At 36.2% G+C, this 20470-nt stretch overlaps 1 protein-coding gene across 7 annotated transcripts in view; it reads left to right on the top strand.

Moving 5' to 3' along the window:
* The window catches only part of cacna2d1 (calcium voltage-gated channel auxiliary subunit alpha2delta 1), a 244803-nt gene that overhangs the window by 164504 nt on the left and 59829 nt on the right, over positions 1-20470 (top strand). For all 7 annotated transcript variants that reach the window (XM_088923201.1, XM_088923200.1, XM_088923199.1 and 4 more), the window contains 3 exons: positions 6947-7016; positions 8265-8315; positions 10370-10469. In XM_088923201.1, coding sequence (XP_088779327.1) covers positions 6947-7016; positions 8265-8315; positions 10370-10469 — 221 coding nt within the window. The remainder of the gene's footprint in view (positions 1-6946; positions 7017-8264; positions 8316-10369; positions 10470-20470) is intronic.

Raw genomic sequence — 20470 nt, 5'->3', positions numbered from 1 at the left:
TTAGTTGCTTCACAGGGCATTACTAGGGTCACAGTTATTGGTCTATAATTATGCAATTAAACTTTTTTACCTTCCTAAGGTAAGAACTGTTGAAGTAAGTGGTGACACTTCTATACATTTCATAGGAAGCCAATTTATTTCATTTTATGCTGTAGCTTCAGTGTGTTGTGTTTTACAGTATAAATCAGAGGTGGCAACCCTAACTAAAAAAAGCAGCAATGATAATCATGAATATTTATAGCACTTTTCATCCCACAGTATCTTAAAGCACTTTATACAGTATATAGGAGCAGACCCACTTCATCCTCTGAGTTGCAGCCCCCACCTGTGTGACATACACAACATATTTTATTATTAATTTAGTAATAGAATTTAGAGCTTTAATAAATTTAACATTTATCTGTTTGTTAGGCTTACATATATATATATACTTGGTGGTCAAAATTATTTACTGATACAAGGATAATTTCTTTTAAATTTTGTTGAAAAAGAGGGATATATACATGTAGATAAAACAAGTGCAGAAGCTCACTCTTTGTCATGTTTTTGAGCATATATTTCAGTGTAGATTTCTCTCCCTTTTCTCGCAGAAGGTTATGAGAAAATTGATTTCTATTTTAAGAAAAGTGGGATTTGGTGTAAGACCTCCATCGGCTGTTTTGATGCACAAGTGATATACACCAGAGCAGCTAAGCTTTAGAATTGCCTTGGCAGACAGTTTACCATACTAAAATAGAACTGTTTTGGTCCTAAAATAAAAAAAGAAACTGAGTTATGTTTGTGGTCCTGCTGTTATGCCACCAGAATTATGGTAAGAGTTGTAGAAAAGTGTATATTGACCTGGAAGACAGAGAGGTGTGGCAGACTGCGAAACTAAAACTCTCCTTTGGCAGCTTTACATTTGACGGGAGCTGTCAGGCTCTTCGCCTGTTTGCAGATCTATTTCCAGACACAACATCATCTGCATTTCTCCATTCTGCCAGTACAGTACGTTATTCATGACACTTTCATTGCGTAGGGATTCCAACTTAAAGGGAAAATGTAATCTTTCACCACAGCTTTATTTATGTGTCAACATTGATTTCTGGTCTGGTCAATCAGTTCACCAGGGGGCACCTCCACTCACATTCATCCTGCCCCTTTGAGTGCTGTGCAACTGCTACTCGCTCCCAGGGCCTCTGCAGGAACAAAACAAAACAATGCAGGGCCCTGTCACCCCAATGCCCACACTATCACAGACAAACACGGGACAAAGGGGGAAGAAAAAAAAAGACAACTAATGTTGAGGTCCAGTCTTCTGTGAATTTTGTATGACATATTAGAGTATTTGTTGCTGCAAGACAATCTGAGCATTATTATGACATATCACTCATTAAAATGGTAAACAAAGAAGGAGGGGACCTTGAAATGAGAAAGCTATAGAGAATCATATCATGTGATAGGAACAAGTCAAGGTTTATTCCATGCTGAAAAGAGAAGAAAGGAAACACAAGGTTTCGGCTGTGGAGCCTTCTTCGGCCGTGACACCCATTGTGTATATGCTAGAATAAAGCGATGGCTCAGTTATATAGTACAATTGTAGAAATGTTTTTCTAAGGGTAATCTTCACACACCTGAAGAAAGCTCCACAGCCGAAACGTTGTGTTTCCTTTCTTCTCTTTTCAGCATGGAACAAACCTTGACTTGTTCCTTTGCAGCCTATGCATGCTGACGCAGCTACCCACCTGAACTACTTTACCCTAGTATTTGCTGCAGGCGGTAGAAGGATTTATCGACCAGAGCAGCCTACGAGGAATTACATAAGGATGCAGCAGATTTTCACTCCATTTACAGTAGTTCTCTTAACCTTTCAGAGGTGATGATGAAAGAGTACTACTTTATATGAGGGGGCTTGTTGTCATTTCTTTTTTGACTCAGTCTAAAAGAAAACTGCAAAGGAATGAAAGACGAGAGGTATCAGATGTAAATTAGGGATCATCCCCCACTTTTGTGTCAAAAGATATTGGCATAAACCGCGCAGTGTCCACCTGAAACAAATTCAAAAGCCTTGGAAACCAACATAAGAGTAGGACTCTAGTGGTTTCCTCAGGGATCCTGCCTGCACTATGCAAAGGTGAAGAACTGGAAGTGCTAATCTGTAAGCACAGCACATGGTATAATAAACAAGGCTTCATCTTTCTTGGCCATTGGAAGCTGTGCTGTGGCAAAGGCCATCCCCACAGACATGATGGATTACATCTGAATGAGATGAGCAACACTCTGCGTGGGGCGAGAATCTACAGGAAAAAAACATTTAAACTAGAATAGAAGGATAACCCAAAAGAAAAAAAATATATAAGAGATATACTGTATACTTACTGTATAGTCGTGTCAAAAAGAGAACCCAGGGAAAAATCAAAATGTCAAAACAAAACAATTAAAATGTATACTTAAATGCCAGGAGAGTTAGGAAAAAAAGCAAGAAGAAATAGAGGATATTGCATTATTTGGCAATTACTATGAACTGTAATTGGTATCACTAACACATTGTTAAAGGAGACTGATAAATACAGAATTAATTAAATTCTTAACAGAGAGGAAAGATACAGTATAATTAGTTGAGGCGTATCACTATACATCAAAATTAATAGTCCAGCACAGGAATCTGACACCATTGTGCCAAATGTTTTGGACTCTTTGTTGCACATAGAGAGACCGGGATATGGTTGACCGATGGACATTTTCTCCCATCCTCCAAACTAAATTCTGTTACTCTTTCTTAGTCCCTGTTAGTGTCACAGTGGCATCACTAAGCAGTTTCCTCTTTGCCCAGTTGCTTCATTTGGAAGTGCAGCTTGATCTAAGCAGCATCTGCATGTCTCCCTCTGCCTAATTACAGACTTCACCATGCTCAAAGAGATATTAAGTCTTTACAGAGAAAGGTAAATGTATTCTGAAATCATATGAACCCTTATTAATGCACACTGACAGAGGCCACTCAAGTAATAATGTGAGTCGTTAAGGTAATTGTGTTCACCTAAATTAATTTAGGATTGCCACACCAAAGTTTTTGAATACTAATGCATCCATAGTTTCCATTTTTCTCTCACCTTAATGATTTAGTTTTGTTTGGGGTTGTGTAAACAACAAATATGAATATCTAATTCAAAGTGTCAAGACTGCAAGCTTTAAAGCAACAAAATGTGAAAATTATGCAATGGTCTAAATAGTTTTGCAAAGCACTGTACCATATACTGTATGGGTCAGACTTACAATAATGCATTCAAAAAGCAATAGTTTACATTTTACATCTACATTTTACCAAATGCTGTTATCAATTACTGTACAGTGTTATATAACAAAATCAGGGCTAGTTTTATAAAAGGTGGTGATTAATTTTTCTCACAAAAATTGGAGAGAGCCATTAGAAATATCAGCAGTTGAAACTGAAATGGTAGGCATGAGCTAACAACAGCTTTCTTACTCAGTTTGTAAGAATACCTACTAAAGGACATGTCTGTATTGATCTAGTGTTTTCAAACAATCAAGATAGAGTGTGGAAAAGCGTGGGTAAGAGAGCCATTAAGGAACTGTGAGAATAAGAGTATTCTTTGAAGTACACTTTCAATGCCTGTTCCCATTTTTTTACTTTTCTTATGTTTCTCAATCACTCTCTGCCTCTATCCTTTGTATAAAACAGTACACCCTGTTCTCAGTGTTTAATACACTTTTCCATAGTTTTCATCTGTGTCTTCCAGTGCGTACATTCTTCCCATTTCTGAAGACGACATTTGGTTTTAGTTTGTTCACACCTTTAAGTATTTAGAATACGTCTCTCAGGGCTCCTTGTGTTATTTAGGTTCCCAGTATATTCTGTAGCATTACTTAAAATCCAGGAATCTTGCTGATTTTGTTTGCTTTTATATTTTATATTTATAGTCGAGATGATAAGATGGTATAAATGGTATGTCAACTGAAACACCGATGTCGTTTTTGGTCAAAATCGTTTCTTTTTTTTAATGTCCCTCGCAGTTTCTGGATGTTTGCCTAATAATCCTGTTGTGATGTAATTTGTAAATCTAACTAGTTTATTTATTCTAACTAGTTTCAGCATGTAAATAATAGATATATACGGTATATATTAGGGAGAACTCTGATTCTAATAGGACTGCACAGTGGCAAAATGGTAAGCATTGCTGAGCTAGAGCCCTGAGTTCAATTCCAGACCTGGAGAGCTAACTGCGTGCAGTTTGTATACCTACGTACTGGTAGGTTCATTGGCCTCTGGTGCAAGGCCCTAGGTGCGAGTGTGTGCATGTATGTATTAGTGTCAGTGTATCTGCCCTGAGGTGGACTGCTGTCCTGTCCAGGTTGTACCCTGCCTTGCATCTGTTGCTTGCCGGGATAGGCTCTGGCTCCCTCACAACCCTGAAGTGGATGAAGTGGTTAGAAAACAGATGGATGGATGATGGATCTGAGGATTGCTTGGTTTGGTTTTGTTGCCCTGTTTCATTAGCACTGTTCCAGTCAACGACTATTACTTCTGTCTTTGAGTGACAGCAAGACGTATTTTGTTATGGATACCATCGTGTTTCCTTAAGTATAATTGGTATATTACCATGAGGCCCTGGAGGTTTGTTTATTTCAATTGCTTCTGGAATCTGTAACACGTTTGACTGGTCTGTGCTAATAGTATTTAATGCAGGGTTGTCCAGTCCTGGGAGGGTTGGTGTGTCTGCAGGTTTTCATTCCACCTTCGCTCTTAACAAGCTAAATCACCTCATTATCAGTTTTGCTGGACCAAATTATTAGCTCCCTTCCAGCTCTTCAGGTGTTGCTGCTTAAAGAGACCTTGGAAATCTAGAGACACACAAGCCCTCCAGGACAAAGTTTGGACACCCCTGATTTAAAGTCTTTTCTCAGTCAGATGCTTTCACAAGCTCTGCATCTGGGCATGATTTTGTTAGCAACCAATTGAGCTTGATAGGCGCATTAGCCTCCTCTCATTTGTAACCATGCTTTTTTATTTCTCCTGCACTAAGGCTGAAGCAGTTGTGCATTATGGTTTAGTTCCTTGCGCTGTTATCTGATTACAACAACCTATCACCCCTCTTAAATTATTGAAACTAAATGTCTTAGGAAATGGTACTGCATATTGGAAACTAAAAAACTACAGGAATAATGTATTTTGAAATGTACATATAGAATATCCATTGCTTTTCATTATTGAACTTCAAATAGAAGTGTCACTAACATGCAAAAGCTGATAGAGACCTCTTACTGTTACTGTTACTAATTGTTACTGTTCTGAAATATAGCAGGATAAGTACCAGCTTATGGTATTAGTGTTTGCCATTAGTTGTATTATCATTTGGATCTGTTTTGAAGCTATTACAGCAAAAGTTAATAGTATAAAAATTCCCATTGTATCCCTGCAAATGTTTTTTTTTTCTTTTTTAATATTACTTACTCAACAGATACACTTGCATAAAAATTGAACCAGAACTATCAAAAGCATTATTGGTATTTTCTCACATACGGTAATTTCATGATATTATTGCCCCAGCTAGCTGCTTTTTTACCATCCAAGTTCGAAAGTATGCCAACATTTAGAGAGGAAATGAAACATGCAGCAAGGGTTTGTTGGATATGAGCTCTGAAACCATATATTCATATGTGTCATATAGTACTGCATAGTCTTGGCAACCCAGGCAGTTAATCTTGATGAATGTATTTCAGTAATATTTCTTTCAATGTTCTTGTAAATATTTTTTTTATTTCCAATTTGTGTTTTATACAGACGAGAGAGAAAGAGAGGCATGTCACGTTTCCTAATACTCTTCAGGCTAAAATAAAAAAATCACAGAAGCGTAACATATTCCTCTGTTTGAACTAAACTAGTTAGACCTCTTTCTAATCTAAACTGATACTACAGACAAAACAACAAAGGTTCAGTGTCGGAGACTGTAACACAGGGTGCTCAAAAGACTGCAGTCTGTTCAAATTGATTGTTGAAACTTTTATATTTAATACGGCAAAATCTAAATAGGGAAATATTATTTATAGTGGGTGCCACAGTGGTGTTGTCCTGGGTTCAATTCTGGACATAAGGTGCTGTCTGTCTGATGTTTGTACAGTATGTTATCCCCATGGGTGTCCTCTGGATGCTCTGCTTTCAGAGGTTAATTGGCTCCTGGGGACATTTTCCCTGGTGTGAGTGTGTGTCAGCATGCGATCTGCGATGGACTGGTATCCTGTCCAGGGTGTATACTGCCTTGTGCCCATCGCTTGCTGAGATATTGGAAAAGGGCTGAAATGATTAGTTATCATTGCCTGTTTGCTAGAGGAGTTCCATAAAGGGTTAAGGAGGGGGACAGTAAAAGTAGCGCCTGGGTATATGCCCCAATACAAAGTGGATTAGGTAGTCTTCTATAGTACAAACTGCAAACAATGTTACATCTGTGCAAATTATAGTAAATAGCAAAACCATTCAGGGCTTTAATGGCGTCCTGCCCTGAAATCAGCAGCCACTTACAGTATCCACTGAAACTGAGTCCTTTCCAGGCATTTAATGGCTTTATACAAACAGTCATCAACACAGTCAATTAGCAAACAATTACAGGACTCTGCTTTGAGCAATCTTGCAGTGAGTTCAGATCCAGGTCACTATCTGGGCCGAGAGAGAGTGCCAGTACTACTTCTATAGTTGCTGGAAAGCAGATAAAAAACATAAAAAAAAACATTAAAAAAATAATACAAAATTTGCCAAATAGTGTATTGATTCGTGTTTCAGGATTATAATTAAAAATATAAATCAATTTGTAATACTTCCAAAAAAAAGTGCATTACAAAGTGCATTACAGAGATAGACTATATTAACCCATTTCGTACCAGTGATATAATTAATGTATGTAATGCAAAACCTTTAAACATTATTCATTGTAATGGGAGTTTATGTTTATTTCAGCTTCTCCTTGGAAGGACTCACGGAACACTGCGAGTAAAATTGATTTGTACGATGTTCGACGGCGACCATGGTAAGCGATTCAAATTAACATTATACTGTATGAAATTATTCTTGGTCGAGGTCACAGCAACTCAGTACCTATCTCAAAAGCATAGGGTCAAGATAGGACTACGCTCTGGTTAGGACAGCAGTCCATCATGGGTCACACACACAAGACAATTAAGTGACTCCAGTTATCAAACAGGTAGGTAAGGTAGCATTTAACAGAACTCCAATTAACATAACATACTGTAGGTAGCATGTCTGCGGAAGGTGGGATAGAACCAGAGCACCTCAAAAGAACCCATGGCAACTCAGGAAAAGCATGTAAATTCCACAGGGATGGTGCTCCAGGCCAGTGGTCAACCCAGATTCCAAAAACAGTAAGAAGAGCTAAGTTACACCACCGTGCCAAGCCTTTTTCAGTTCAGATAAATTATAGTTGACTGTCCAAAAATGGTATATTAGTTGTCACGGATGTCGGAAAGGCATGCCGTGGAATGACAAGGAGAGCAGTAAAGACCCTATGCGTAGCGGACAGGGGCGACCTGGTGCTAGGCTATGTCTTACGACATCCGTACCCTCAATGCTGAGCGAGGAGCACAGCAGACACAGGAAGTAAATAGGCTACACAACAAGACACACCGGAAAGACAAGAATAATCACATGGAACTAGGAACAGGACTGAAGTAGAGCGCCCTCTAGGTGTACAGGGCGTGACATTAGTAAGAGATTTGTAGAACAGAATTTAACACATTTTTTAATAATGGTGAAGATCATAATACAAAGGTTGACAGAAGTATTTTCACAGTTTCAACGATTATTTAATTTTTATTTTTATTCAAGACATTCACCTACAGTAATATCTAAGACATTTATTGACATGCATTTTATTAATTTTAGAATGCATTTCAGTGGGAAATATGAGTAAAATCATAAAAAGCCATATTTCTGTATCTAACAGTGTACATAGACCACTTTCTTAAACCAGTGTGTATATTTCAGAGCTATGAATATTTATGTACATGGTATTTTTGTTTCTAGTTTTTAAACAGGCAACATAGAATTAATCACAAATTAAGCAAAAATAAAGCCCTTTAACAGAACTACTGACTAGATGTGACATAATGGTGAATATGATTTAAGTAGTAAGCTATTGTTTTGTGTTAGAAATAATTCTTGATTTTTTTTTCTTAATTGTCCTGGATCATTGAGTAGCTGGGGATCAAAGCTCTTGCCTTGTGTGTGTTCATGAAATATTGGTTTGTGTGTTTTTTAGGTACATACAAGGAGCAGCTTCACCAAAGGATATGTTGATTCTTGTGGACGTGTAAGTGCCTTTCATTTTCATTCAATTTCAATGAAAAATAAAAAAAACAGCTTACATGTAGATTTTCTTTGCCAGAACAGTCTCCTGATCATTAAATGAACACAATTTAGATGATTCCATAAACATTTAGAGAGTTGTAATTTTATTTTTATTTTTAATGTTTTCAGGACATCTTTTGAATTCAGTTGAACTCTATCCAGACCTGCTTGTTAAATTGGAGGCTTGTAGAATAAGCAACGTTTAGATTCTTAGATTCACTCTGTGACACTCTGTGTTACCAGTTCTTAATTCTGGATTTCCCTTTTATTTGTCAGTGGTTGCAAGGCAACAGCATTATTTTACTAAAATATAGTGCTTTTTTCAAAGCCTGCTTTTTAAAAAAGCAGTATTTTTATTTGTACTAAATATAGCACAAAACCAAGTACTAAAAAAGTAGAAATGTCATTCCCATGTGCATTTTTAGCTTTAACAGCTCTTATTGTCTTAATTGCAAATCTTTAGCTTCCTTTAATATTTAATATGTATTGGTTAATTGTCTCAGCCCCGATCTGTGTTTTTAAACACAGGTTTACACATTATAATTTCCCAAGGGTACGCTTATCCCCTCATAATCTCAGCAACCCAAGTGTTGTACAGCATAAACCACGCATGGTGGACTCCTTAGTATGTTATTCATTACAAACTGAAGTTTGTTACTATTGATACACTATAAACATATGAAGGGAATTGAAACACTTGCAGTATACTGTATGTACAATATACCCAAACACTTGTGGAAGTGTAGAAAGGCTGCCCGTCCACATCGTTGAAGCCGATACCCTGGCACCACTCAAGAGAAGGATGGATGAGATCTTTGGATGTATTTGCTAATTACCAAATAGGCTAGATGGGCCAAATGGCCTCCTTTCATTTGGAACTATTTCATGCTCTTAATAAAGTAAATATTACTAATTTAGGAAGAAGCATGGTGAGTTTGTGTTAATATTTAAAGGTTGTTGATATACTGTAGTACTCACTTCTAAGTCATACAATGTACATTGGACCAAATGGACTTAATAAACCATTTATCTAATTGTGAAAGTATACATTTTATTATGATACTGTAATTACAAATACTGCCCACATTGTGGTTTTTATGGGAGAGGGTAAGATGATGCCAAGACTTTTGATTTTTCTGCTGGAAGAAAAGTGAGCGATTATCTCACATCTGCAGCTCTCAGTGCTCACTGAGGTGACAGTGACCACCATTTCAACAGATTAAGTGTTGCTCAGGAAACTGCAGTTCTGGAATCAAGCAAATGGGGGATGCTAAAACTTAAAATCAAATTCTTCTGTTTAAGTTGACTTTCGATAAATCTCCTCGATTAGACTGTTATATATAAACATTGTTGCTCTTTCTTTTTTGTAGCATAATATGTAAAGCTCTGTCTGCAATCCTGTCTCTTTTTCTTCCATCTTTTTTGACAGAATTTAATCTTTTTATGAAGTATTCTGTGGTGTATTCAATGCTCTGTCTTGTACAATAAGACCAAGATTTATTATACTTTCAGAACAGACAGATGTTAGGAACGCTGCATCTGTTTGTTATGTTTTAATTCAGAGAAATGTTCTGTGAATTTCTAACCCATTAATGTTACCAAAACTTTTCAAAAATTTAAAAAGTAAAAGTCTTTTTTCAAACAATTTGTTATGTGAAAATGTCCCATTTAAGATTTAAAATCAATTGCTTATACTATATATTTGCTTTAGTATTGTTAGGTAAGGTGTTATATTCAGCTTTCCAAGGTTCAGCAGGTGAGTCTGGGAAAGCTCAGTCACAATAGACTGAACTACATATATTGCTGATGTATTTTTATACCGTTGGCTTTTCTTATAAACAATGAACGTTCAGGATTGACAGTCATCCATTACTGAAACTTTGAGATATGAAAGGGATGTACCACACGTTAAGATACTGTAGTGGTTTTACAGAAATATGAGGGATATTTTCATATCCCATACACTTTTTGAAAGGTTTTTAATCTTTTTTACTCTTTGTCTTTTTTCTGCATAAGGAGTGGAAGTGTCTCTGGGTTGACTCTCAAACTGATCAGGACATCAGTCTCAGAAATGCTGGAAACACTCTCAGATGATGATTTTGTGAATGTTGTTTCTGTAAGTATTTACGTAAAATGTCTGGCATATGATTCAAATAATGTTGTCACTGAATTTTAAGTTACAAATCCGTTTTATATGATTGTTACGTCCCAGTGTGTGGTCCATGTGTTTTTTGTTGCTGAGTTCCACACTTCCTGACCTTGATTGTTCTCCCTCCCCCATTGGTCCATCATTACATCATTGTTTCCCTGTGACGTCATCATCAATCAGCTTCTCAGCCAATCAGAGTGCAACTTATTTAGTATGTAAGTTGGAGGCTTTCAGAATGAAGGGGCCTTTTGTTTGACTTTGGTCCCGCTCAGCTCAGCTTCGGTCTTGCTTTGCTTCGCTTTTGGTTTTTGCTTCAGCTTCGTTTCATTCGTGTGTTTTCGTATAGCTTCGGCTTTTGTTCGTTTGTGTATGTCTCTGTGTACTTTCATTTGTTTGTGTGTTTATTCTTGTTTTGCCATTACCTTGCCCTAACGTGTTCTATGTTCGACATTTGTGTTCTTTTGTACCCTGTTCCTGTTGACTACTCTCGTTTTATTATTATTTGTTTATTATTATTTGTATTCCTAGTTCACTTGTGTTTTTGTGTGAACTTTTGTGTATAGGCTTAGTTTAGGTTGTTGGGTACATTCTACACACATAGTTGATTTTTGTATTAGTAACACTAGTTTAATAAGAGTGAGTGCCTTTTGTCTTGTATGGTTTGGGTAGTCAGTGGAGGTTAGCTAGGGCATTTGAAGATGCAGAAGACCGTGTGTTTTGGGTTTTCTTTTGTAGTTAGGTCAGCTTTCCCTCACTTTGTTAGCCAGCTCCATTTTGTTTGTTGTTTTCTTTTCTTTGACACCGCTCTAGTTCCCTCTCCCTGTGTGTTATTGTGTCTTATTACATACTGTACCAGTCACTTATTCACCTTAAAATAATCACTGTTTGCACCAACCCTTGTTACACTTCCTAAATCCCTCTCCAGAACCCACCTGCATCCAAAAATTATCCTAAATGTTACACTCCTTTACCCCTAGACACTTGGGGTCGTAACAATGATGATCTGGAAACTTGGATGATATTCAAGGATAATAAAGTCAAATCATGGGATTCAAGTATAAGATTTAGCTGAAACTTGGAAGTTTTTTATATTTAGGAAGATTCTTTGCAATTGCATTAAGCTATAATTGTGATCTCCCTTACAGTATATCTGATGCTTTTTTCATTAGAACTTCAATAGTCCAATGAAAGGTGTAATCTCATTTATTTTACTCCATGCTGGCTGCACTTCATAAGATATATTCAGATGGATATAAAAGGAAATCATCCCCATTTTGCAATAATCTTTCACAGGATAAAGCTTACATTGCTTATGTTTTTCTTACATATGAAAGTATGTTTGTTCCTTCTAAAAACTCAAAAGCCCACTCATGTTGGCCTAGGTAAAATGAGAAGCATTGTCCAGTTTTTACATTACAATGCAAAATATATGAAAACATTATTTTTTTCCAATCATCCATCCAATTATTAATCAAAAATTAAATGTAGCCAGGGCATTGGAGTTATCAATCCTACTCCTAAAAGCAGTGTCATTGAATTATTATGACCAAGTAGTTGGAACCTTATTTTTATGTCTTATCCACAAGACAGCACCTCATAAAGCAGTGTCCATGGTCATTTTGGCTTATTGGTTTTGAAATTCTCATCCAGATGGAAGAGTGTTACCTAGTGGCCCACCAAGACCATTTATAGATGTACCTGATTTTCCTAGATAAAGGATTCCAATCTCAGTATTACCCAGGCTCAGCACTTTTTTGTGAACTGATGAGATCAGCTAGAAAAGTTTAAAATAATTAAGATATTTAAAAGTAAATACATTGGACATACTATTTACATTTGCATTTAGAAGCAGCTTGTCTTTGTTCTGCTGTTTTAAATTTAAAACTGTTTAGAAAAAGATGCCTTTTAACATCTTTTAACAGAAATAAAGGCCAGGTAAATATCATGTTTCAAGAAAATGATGCTGATAAATGCAAGAAACATAAGAACAAACTGCACAAACAAGATATCACTCTGAAACAAAGTCTGTTGTGTGGGTCTCAAATTTGGCGGTGTATTGCTGAGTGAAATAGTCCTTGCTCTGGGATGAGAAAAGACAGGTAAGAAATAATGAAATATGGATCTGAGTTGAGTCATGCACTTGAAAACAGGAGTTTAATGAAATCACCAGTATTCCAGCTTGTGAACAGAATTGAAATTACATTCTTAACCCTTGTCCCCAGAGCACAGCAGTGGTAACCAGGAAATCGCCATCCATCATGCTTGATATCTGAGAATCTCTTTGAGAAACCTTTAAATTATTTTTAGTTTGTTGCAATAAGCCAAAAGTAGAGCTCAAATTGATACGAATGGTACCCCTGCCATTCCTGTTATCCATTCATTCTGAGCAGGGATTTTCAATTTGTTAGAGTTTGGAATTGGAACTAGGATTTTTATTAAGGAAAAGCTTCATCCAGAAAACAGTTTAACTCACACTATCAAATGGAACTCCACGTGGCGAAAACACCATAGACACAAAAACAAATAATTTTTGCACTTTAACATTTAAAATAGGATAATTGATTAATCAATTGATTGATTGCATTTGTGTAATACGTTTCATCCTAATGGATCCCAAAGCACTTTACATATACTGTAGAAGGGAAACCACTTTATTCACCACTGAAGTACAGCCCTCCTTGGTGATTCACAACAGTCATTATTTTCCAGCAATCCCACTAAACAGCCTGCAGAAGTGAGAAATTTTCTTCACTAATTAAATTAAGGGGTGCCATTTGGTAGGCCAATTGTGTAGCCCTGTTGGTAGAGTTATAATACTCCTATGTTTGCAAACATTATCATAGGATCTTTAATGACCTCTTAGTCAGGGTAAGTTTAAGTTTGGGGTTTAATCCAAAGGACAGCACTTCCTGTAGGATAGTGCTCCTGGTTGCTTTACTGGGGCATTGTGTGTTTTTCACTTCTGATGCAGAGGGAAGATTATCACTTACTGGTTGTATGTGGTTTGTATACACGTTTGGTGTACAGTGTTAAGTCTTTGAAGGGGGAAACGTCTATTCTTACTTATCAGCAATGTCAGTCATAAATCAGCTTATGATGTCCACCTTCAATGATTGACGCCAATACAAAACCGCTGGATCACAGTCTGCACTTCCATCATTTCTTTCAGACAGCAGCTGCAAAGGCTAGAACACTATTTACTATCCACCTAGTAAAAATTCATTTGGTAGTAGTCATCAGTACATTGTACGAACTACACATTGTAGTCATCCACACATTCGGAACCAACTGACTATTTAGCACGCATTTATGTCCCCTGTATGATGTTATGTGGAACAAAACATACGACTTGAACAGCTGGATGACAGAGGTCTTTACATCATAAATTTACCTCTTTAGGAATATTCTTATACCCCAACAACTCCAAATTTTGCCATACGTACTATTTGGAGTACTACTGTATACAGTCTAGTATGCACTATTAAATTTAAATGAAAGTGTTCCTAAATGTTTGAAACCGATTGAGGTACTTTGGACTTTTTAAACAGCATGCAAATAATCAAAACAGTATGCAGTCCAAATCAGTGCTCGTATTAGAGTTTCTCCCGCACATTTTAGTTTGAAAAATATTTTATCCAGATCACTATGTATTGTGTTCCTCCTAAAACTGCGACAGAGAATTGAACTAAATCAGGTTCCTATCCAGACTCTTATCATTCCTGCACCTGCTGGTTGTTGTTCCAGCTGAGCTCTTGATTGTTAAATTGAACCCCCTATTTAGCTAATAATTTACCAATTAGAAGTTTTCCAATTGTTGTGCTTTCTGGAGTTGTGAGATTTTATTTCTACCTGTATAAATTCACGAGTGTGTTAAAACCAATCTTATTAGGATTGAGCCATGTTAAAAATGGTATAGTTGAGCAAATTATCACTTCAGTTAAAGCACTGGCATAACCACTGCTTTTGTGTACCTGGCTTGTAATGCATAAAAATAAGCTGATTTGCATTTTATGGCTGTTTAATGTTGTTTAAAGGTACGGATAATATTCTGATTATTATAGTAATAATTCAGGCACACTTGGTTAAACAAATACTGTATTTATTCATTAATATTTATGTTACCAAATATTTGACTTTTTGGGTGTTAGAGTTTTAAATAATGCCTACAAAGGCCAAAAGAAGAGCTGCTAAAACTGCTAAACTAAATTAACCAGAATACAACCAGCAGTTAAGTCTGTTTTTCTGTTAAGAAAACTAATAGGAACCTATTTCCATATTCTAAAAAATCACCCACAAATCAGAAGAGGCTGTTATTACCCAAGGGATTCTTTACACAGGAAATTAGAGTTCCCTAAAAACCACAGAATAGCAAACTCTCTTAACAAGTTTCAAATACTTAGCCCCAACCTGGTCTTCCTGGGTGCTTTGGATCAAGGAGCTCTCACCTTGGATGTTTCCTTTTTTACCCCAAGATCTTCACTCTGTCCTCCACTCACTGTTCTCTTAAGTGGTGTCTTTCTGGACTCTTGATTGACACTTAATCATTTACTCAGAACTTGATTGAATAAAGTAAAACAAGGTAAAGTTTACGATTACTTTGATCACTGTATCTGGACCCCCTACAGTTCAGACAAACATCGTTTTGCTTTGAAGCTGGAAATGTTGACAAAAGCCAGGTGTTACCCATTGAATTGAGATTCTTAGAGACTCTACCACAGTTACCTGTAGCGATAACAATATGTATAGTATTAATATGCTTTTACTAGTGCTTTAATGACTCGGAGTGTGTTGTGCTTTGTAAAAGTAACAGTAGAGTGGGTGCAATTGTTAATAATGAGGGGAAGAAGCCATAAACTGGACAGATAAAATAAAAATGTTGTATCTTGTCTTTTTGAAACTCCCAGTTATCTACCTATTTAACTCGTCTATCTCGTATGTCCATTGCTCAGTTTATGAAGCTTTGATGCAAGTGAATAAGACCTTCAGGGGATGCCATTTTCTTTCACAATGTGTCCCATTTGTTTTTCAAAATGCCAACTTTTAGCTCTTAAAATTAATCTGCTGTTACTTTGTGTGCCTCTTTTGTGACTCCATCCTGAGAAACACGGACACACAGCAGAGACTCTACTTCTTGATTGAGTGTTGTGATATTCCATTTACAGTGTCAAACAGGTACCACTGTAGGTACTGCAGGTCCCACTAGAGTTGGGCCATCCTGCCTTAAATGGTGGTCATATGGTCATATGGCAGTTACAAGGAGTGTGACTTTGTCTAACAAAAGACTTGGGGAGGAAATAAAAATGGACCCTGCCACACTGAAGAGGTTAAATGAAGGAGTAATGCTTGAATTGCCCCCTTTTAATTCTGTTATGTGCCTTGATGGCCATTAGTAGTAGATGATAGGACCAGCAATTCAATCTCAGAAAGCTATGAATTAGGGACCTGCTTTGCAATGAGGACACAGAGGGTGTAATTTGTTTATGATTGCATGGTAGGCTGCAGTTGCAGGGAGAGAACACTGATGGCAGTTCGGCTAATGAAACCCATACAAATAAAGCTTTGATTTGCAACTGCCTGGAGATCTTAAAGGTCAACAAAGGAAGTCAACGTTATGGATTGCGGTTTATTAAAACTAATCTCGTATCTTTCTGTGACAGCAGAACGTCACACCTCGCCCATTTTTGAAGGGCTGTCTGAAAAGAGAGCAAACATGGTTAAATGTTAACGCAAAGAAATCTTTTAGACAGCATGATGATGAATCTTATTATATTAAATTGGTGCTACAGTATATTGAGGTTAGAAAGTTAATAACTTGGTTTGGGTTGTCAGTGTACAGATTTTTTTTTTCTGTTATAGCTCTATATTTGAGTATATACAGTACAATATCTCATTGATATATATGTTGATATAAATATAGATTGTATTGTTGAGGGTCACCTTTGTCAAGGGTGCTCCTCTAGTCCCTTTAGCAGATGGCAGTGCAGAGGTTGTAATCCTGAAAAATACATAAACCACTTCCCTGTTGCCCTAACCTCCCTGATACTAAATCATTTCTCATTCACATCCATAAACCTCCGCCTTCGCCTAAGGCAGTCTGAAAAATAGCCTGACATGGGCACAGCGTCTTTCCATCCAGTCCTTTTTGAAGACACAAATTGTAAATTAATTTAAATCTATACTACTGTCTTGCGGTGCCATCTCATGTACCTGTAAATTTTTAATTTCTGCAGTTTATTGATTTTACTAGGTCGGTGGAATGTGCTAAATGTAAAATATCTCTAATTGGAATTATTCCCCGCATACATATTGGAGGGATGTAAATCTCAATCTAGAAATACATTATAGTGTTAATATGTAAAAGGAAAACAAAATAAACAAAATAAGTTCATATGTAGGTTTTATATTCATATTTAAAGCAATCCTGTTAAGTTTGTAGTTCTTGCATTTTTTTATTGATTTCATAATACATATATACGTAAGTAGGTTTTATATTACCTTCACACTTTGGCACATTTTCAGTATCATATTAATCTCATCACAGGGTTTTCCAATCTCATGGCAGCTGTGGCATCTTGCAGGATTTTTACAAGATTTGACAAACCCAAAACATAGATTTGCAAATGTCCTGCTTCTTAGCTTTTTAATGGTAATCATTTGCTCATTTTAACACAGCTTGTATAAATATTAATGTCCTGGGAATCTTGCACACTGCTTATTGCTTAACAGGTAAAAGTACACAGTCCTTTGTGTCAGGGCAATAGAATTCAATATGACATGAATTACCCGCTATGCATAAATCAGGTTCTGCAGAAGTATAGCTCTATATGTGGTTATCTAGCAGTATCAAAAAACACTTCTATCATTAATCGTATGTTGATGTATGTATCTTGCAGAGCGTATCACTACAGACAGAATTGAAAAATAATTGCAGCAGTTTTTTTTTCTCTTCTTGAATGCCTATTATCAGCACAGGCGCCCGAAGTTATGAATCAAAACTACTTTAGCACATGGATTACAGCACACCTTCATATCTTAGTTTTTATTAGAAGGAAATGATTTAACATGCCCGGTATAACAGGAATAATGGAAACAAAAAAATAGATTGCTCTCAATGATAAAAAAATATTTACATTTTGAGATTTGTTTTCCATTGGTGCAGCAAAATCTTAATAATACATATTTTATTTAATTTAGTTCCAGATCTACTTGATTCTTTGTCGGATGCCAGCCACTGAGGGATAAAAACCAGTGAAATTCCATTGCAATGGTTAACATAACATAGGAACAATATTTGTTACATTACTTGTTAAGTAGCTTTGTGACCTATTTTTGTTGAAATGAGCAGTGCAGTATAATGGCGTTTATTAGATTAGGCCTCTCATGGAATTTAATCCAGCTTTACTAGTTTCATTTTGTATACAGGGCTACAGTAATAGGATCAGAAGGGTTAATCCCCTGAGAAACTGCGTCAGAGTTAGAGGGCTCAGGGAAACCTTCCAAGTGCAATGTATAAGTGATTAGCACTCATTGGCGTCCATTTTATGTGGATAAATGATACAGATACAGTATATATACAGTATCTATCAGAAGATAATTATAATATATAAATGTGATAAAATTATTACTGTAAGAAGAAAAACGGCTTTTTCCCAGTACTTGCATACAGTTGTTCTTACAGTTCCTAATGGGAGTGTGTACGAAGTGTTTGAGTAGATTTGGTAATTCAGTCAGTTATTAACCAATTTAAAATAGCGTAAAATTCTTACCTGGGTATGTGCATCACATATAACGTCTAGCCAAGTAAGAAGAAACACAGATTCTGAAAAGACCTTTGACGAGACTGAAATAGGATTTGAGCCTTTTTAGCAATTCAGTCAACTTGAAAAGTCTATCATTTGCATTCAGTTAACGTAGTAAATTTAAAAATGCATGAAGGTGCTGATTGTTGTCTGAAACTAGCCGAAAGTAAACCAAATATTTTTTTAAACCTACAGACAAAAGTACAGTACATGAAAAGTCAACGATTGTTCTCTCAGTGACATGTTTTCAAAGTTTTCCAGTCTTAACCAAAGGGAGGGGGAATTCAGAGGTAAAATATTATATGGCAGCTACAAGGCACTGTTTGAATAGATGAAAATCACCCAAACCCCTGAACAAATTAAAGGGATTTTTGTGGTATAAATTCTTTCAGGACATAAATCACAAGCTTTAGAGATTAATTAATATACTGTAGTCTCTTTTAATCAAATTGAATGCAGTATTTGGAGGCACTGTATTTCAAATACTAGAGATTTCCTAAAGTTAACATTATAATTACTTAATGATGGTGAGTGACTTCAACATTATTTATTGTCTCGCTTTCTGACTTTTCTATTCTTTATCAACAACTAATCAGGATACGCCCTGGGCAGGACACCAGTCCTTTGCAGAGTCCTTCTGTCATAGTACATTAAATTACATATAAAATATGGTGTTTCATTTCACTATTAAATTATAAAACATCATCATACAGTAGCTACATGGCCATAATTCTAATTCTATGTAATGCTCCCCATTTGCAATCATCTGCTGACTCAGATAATAATGGAGAGATGTTTGCAGAGAAGAATGCCAGTGGGCAGAAAGACACTATTAATTGGATGTTATAATAAGCATTTTGAATTCCACTTCATTCATTAGCTAACGAGTGTCATAATGCAAAGTGTTCTTATTTTAATTTTTATTTATCTGCACTTATATTATCCCTGACATATTGTACATGGATCTTAAAACAACAAAAAAAACAAGATTATATTAGACGGGGCTTTTATCTACAGTCAGAATGTGCTGTTATGTAAAGACACTCACCATCATTATGAATAATTACGTTTATTTTCCCTTCATGGGATTAGGTTCTTTCCTGTTCATTTGTAAACAGATTGATTTCAAATGTCATTGACAAACTCCCAAGCTAAATTATAGCTCTACAGTGTAACAGACATGTTTTGCGTGGTTTAGGGATGCCTTTAACTCAGAACACGGGGGGCAACTGAATTTCTGTTTTGCACTTTTTCTTCACAGTTGTTAATCAACACAATATGGATATAACTTCCTTTTCAGCTCATGCATGCACAGCCCCGTGTGTTTTGACAGTGCCTGCTGTGAACTTAGAACAGCCACTGATAAAATGACTCACAGATGCACCCTGTATTTTTATGAGAATTTTTCCTTGCATTTAATGCAGCGCCTGCTTCTCGGTGTCAAGAGTTTCTTTTATAGAGAGACAAATCAAAAGATTTCTTTCATCATTAATATCTAGAATTGTGTTTTCAAGTGTCATGTGTAGCACAAAAAAATAAGGTAGTCGTCCTTTTGGTAAGATTTGTAATAGTTATGTGGCAGCCTGAGATATTTCATAGCATTTTAGAGAATGCTTGTATGTCCTGGTGAATGTGCCTTTTCAGAAATTTAAATCATTGTACAATGAGGGGAAACAGTACTTGCTGTTTATTTTAATGCTGTTGATTAATGGTTACAATTAAGTACAAAAACAAAACCGGGTTGTCTTCAGATCTGTAAATATTGAGGATCAACTAAACTTTGACAGAATTTCTTAGGAAATGATTTGCGTAAAACTATTATGACCAAGTGTTTTCATATTAAAATGAAACATCTATATACAGTTTAATAAAAAAAAAAACTTATTAGTAGGTTTCATTTAATAGAAATGCTATTATGAATATAGAAAGATAGTTTTTTACTGATAAATTAATTGACCTCCTCATTTGTCTTTATGGCTTAATAAGGTCCACAGAGACCCTTCATTCTCCCCCATTCACAATTCTTGCATGAATGTCAAAATCTGTTTTTTCTCATGCAATATCGTCCTGCAAGGTTACTTGTACAAAATGTTTCACACCTTTGAGGCAGAGAAATGAAGGGAAAGGTAGGGAAGAACAAGGATCTTAAATTGCATCTGTACAGAAATG

This window comes from Atractosteus spatula, chromosome 8 (genome assembly GCF_055471065.1).
Source record: "Atractosteus spatula isolate fAtrSpa1 chromosome 8, fAtrSpa1.hap1, whole genome shotgun sequence".
Taxonomy (NCBI): Eukaryota; Metazoa; Chordata; class Actinopteri; order Semionotiformes; family Lepisosteidae; genus Atractosteus; species Atractosteus spatula.
This window is presented reverse-complemented; position numbering and strand designations above follow the sequence as displayed.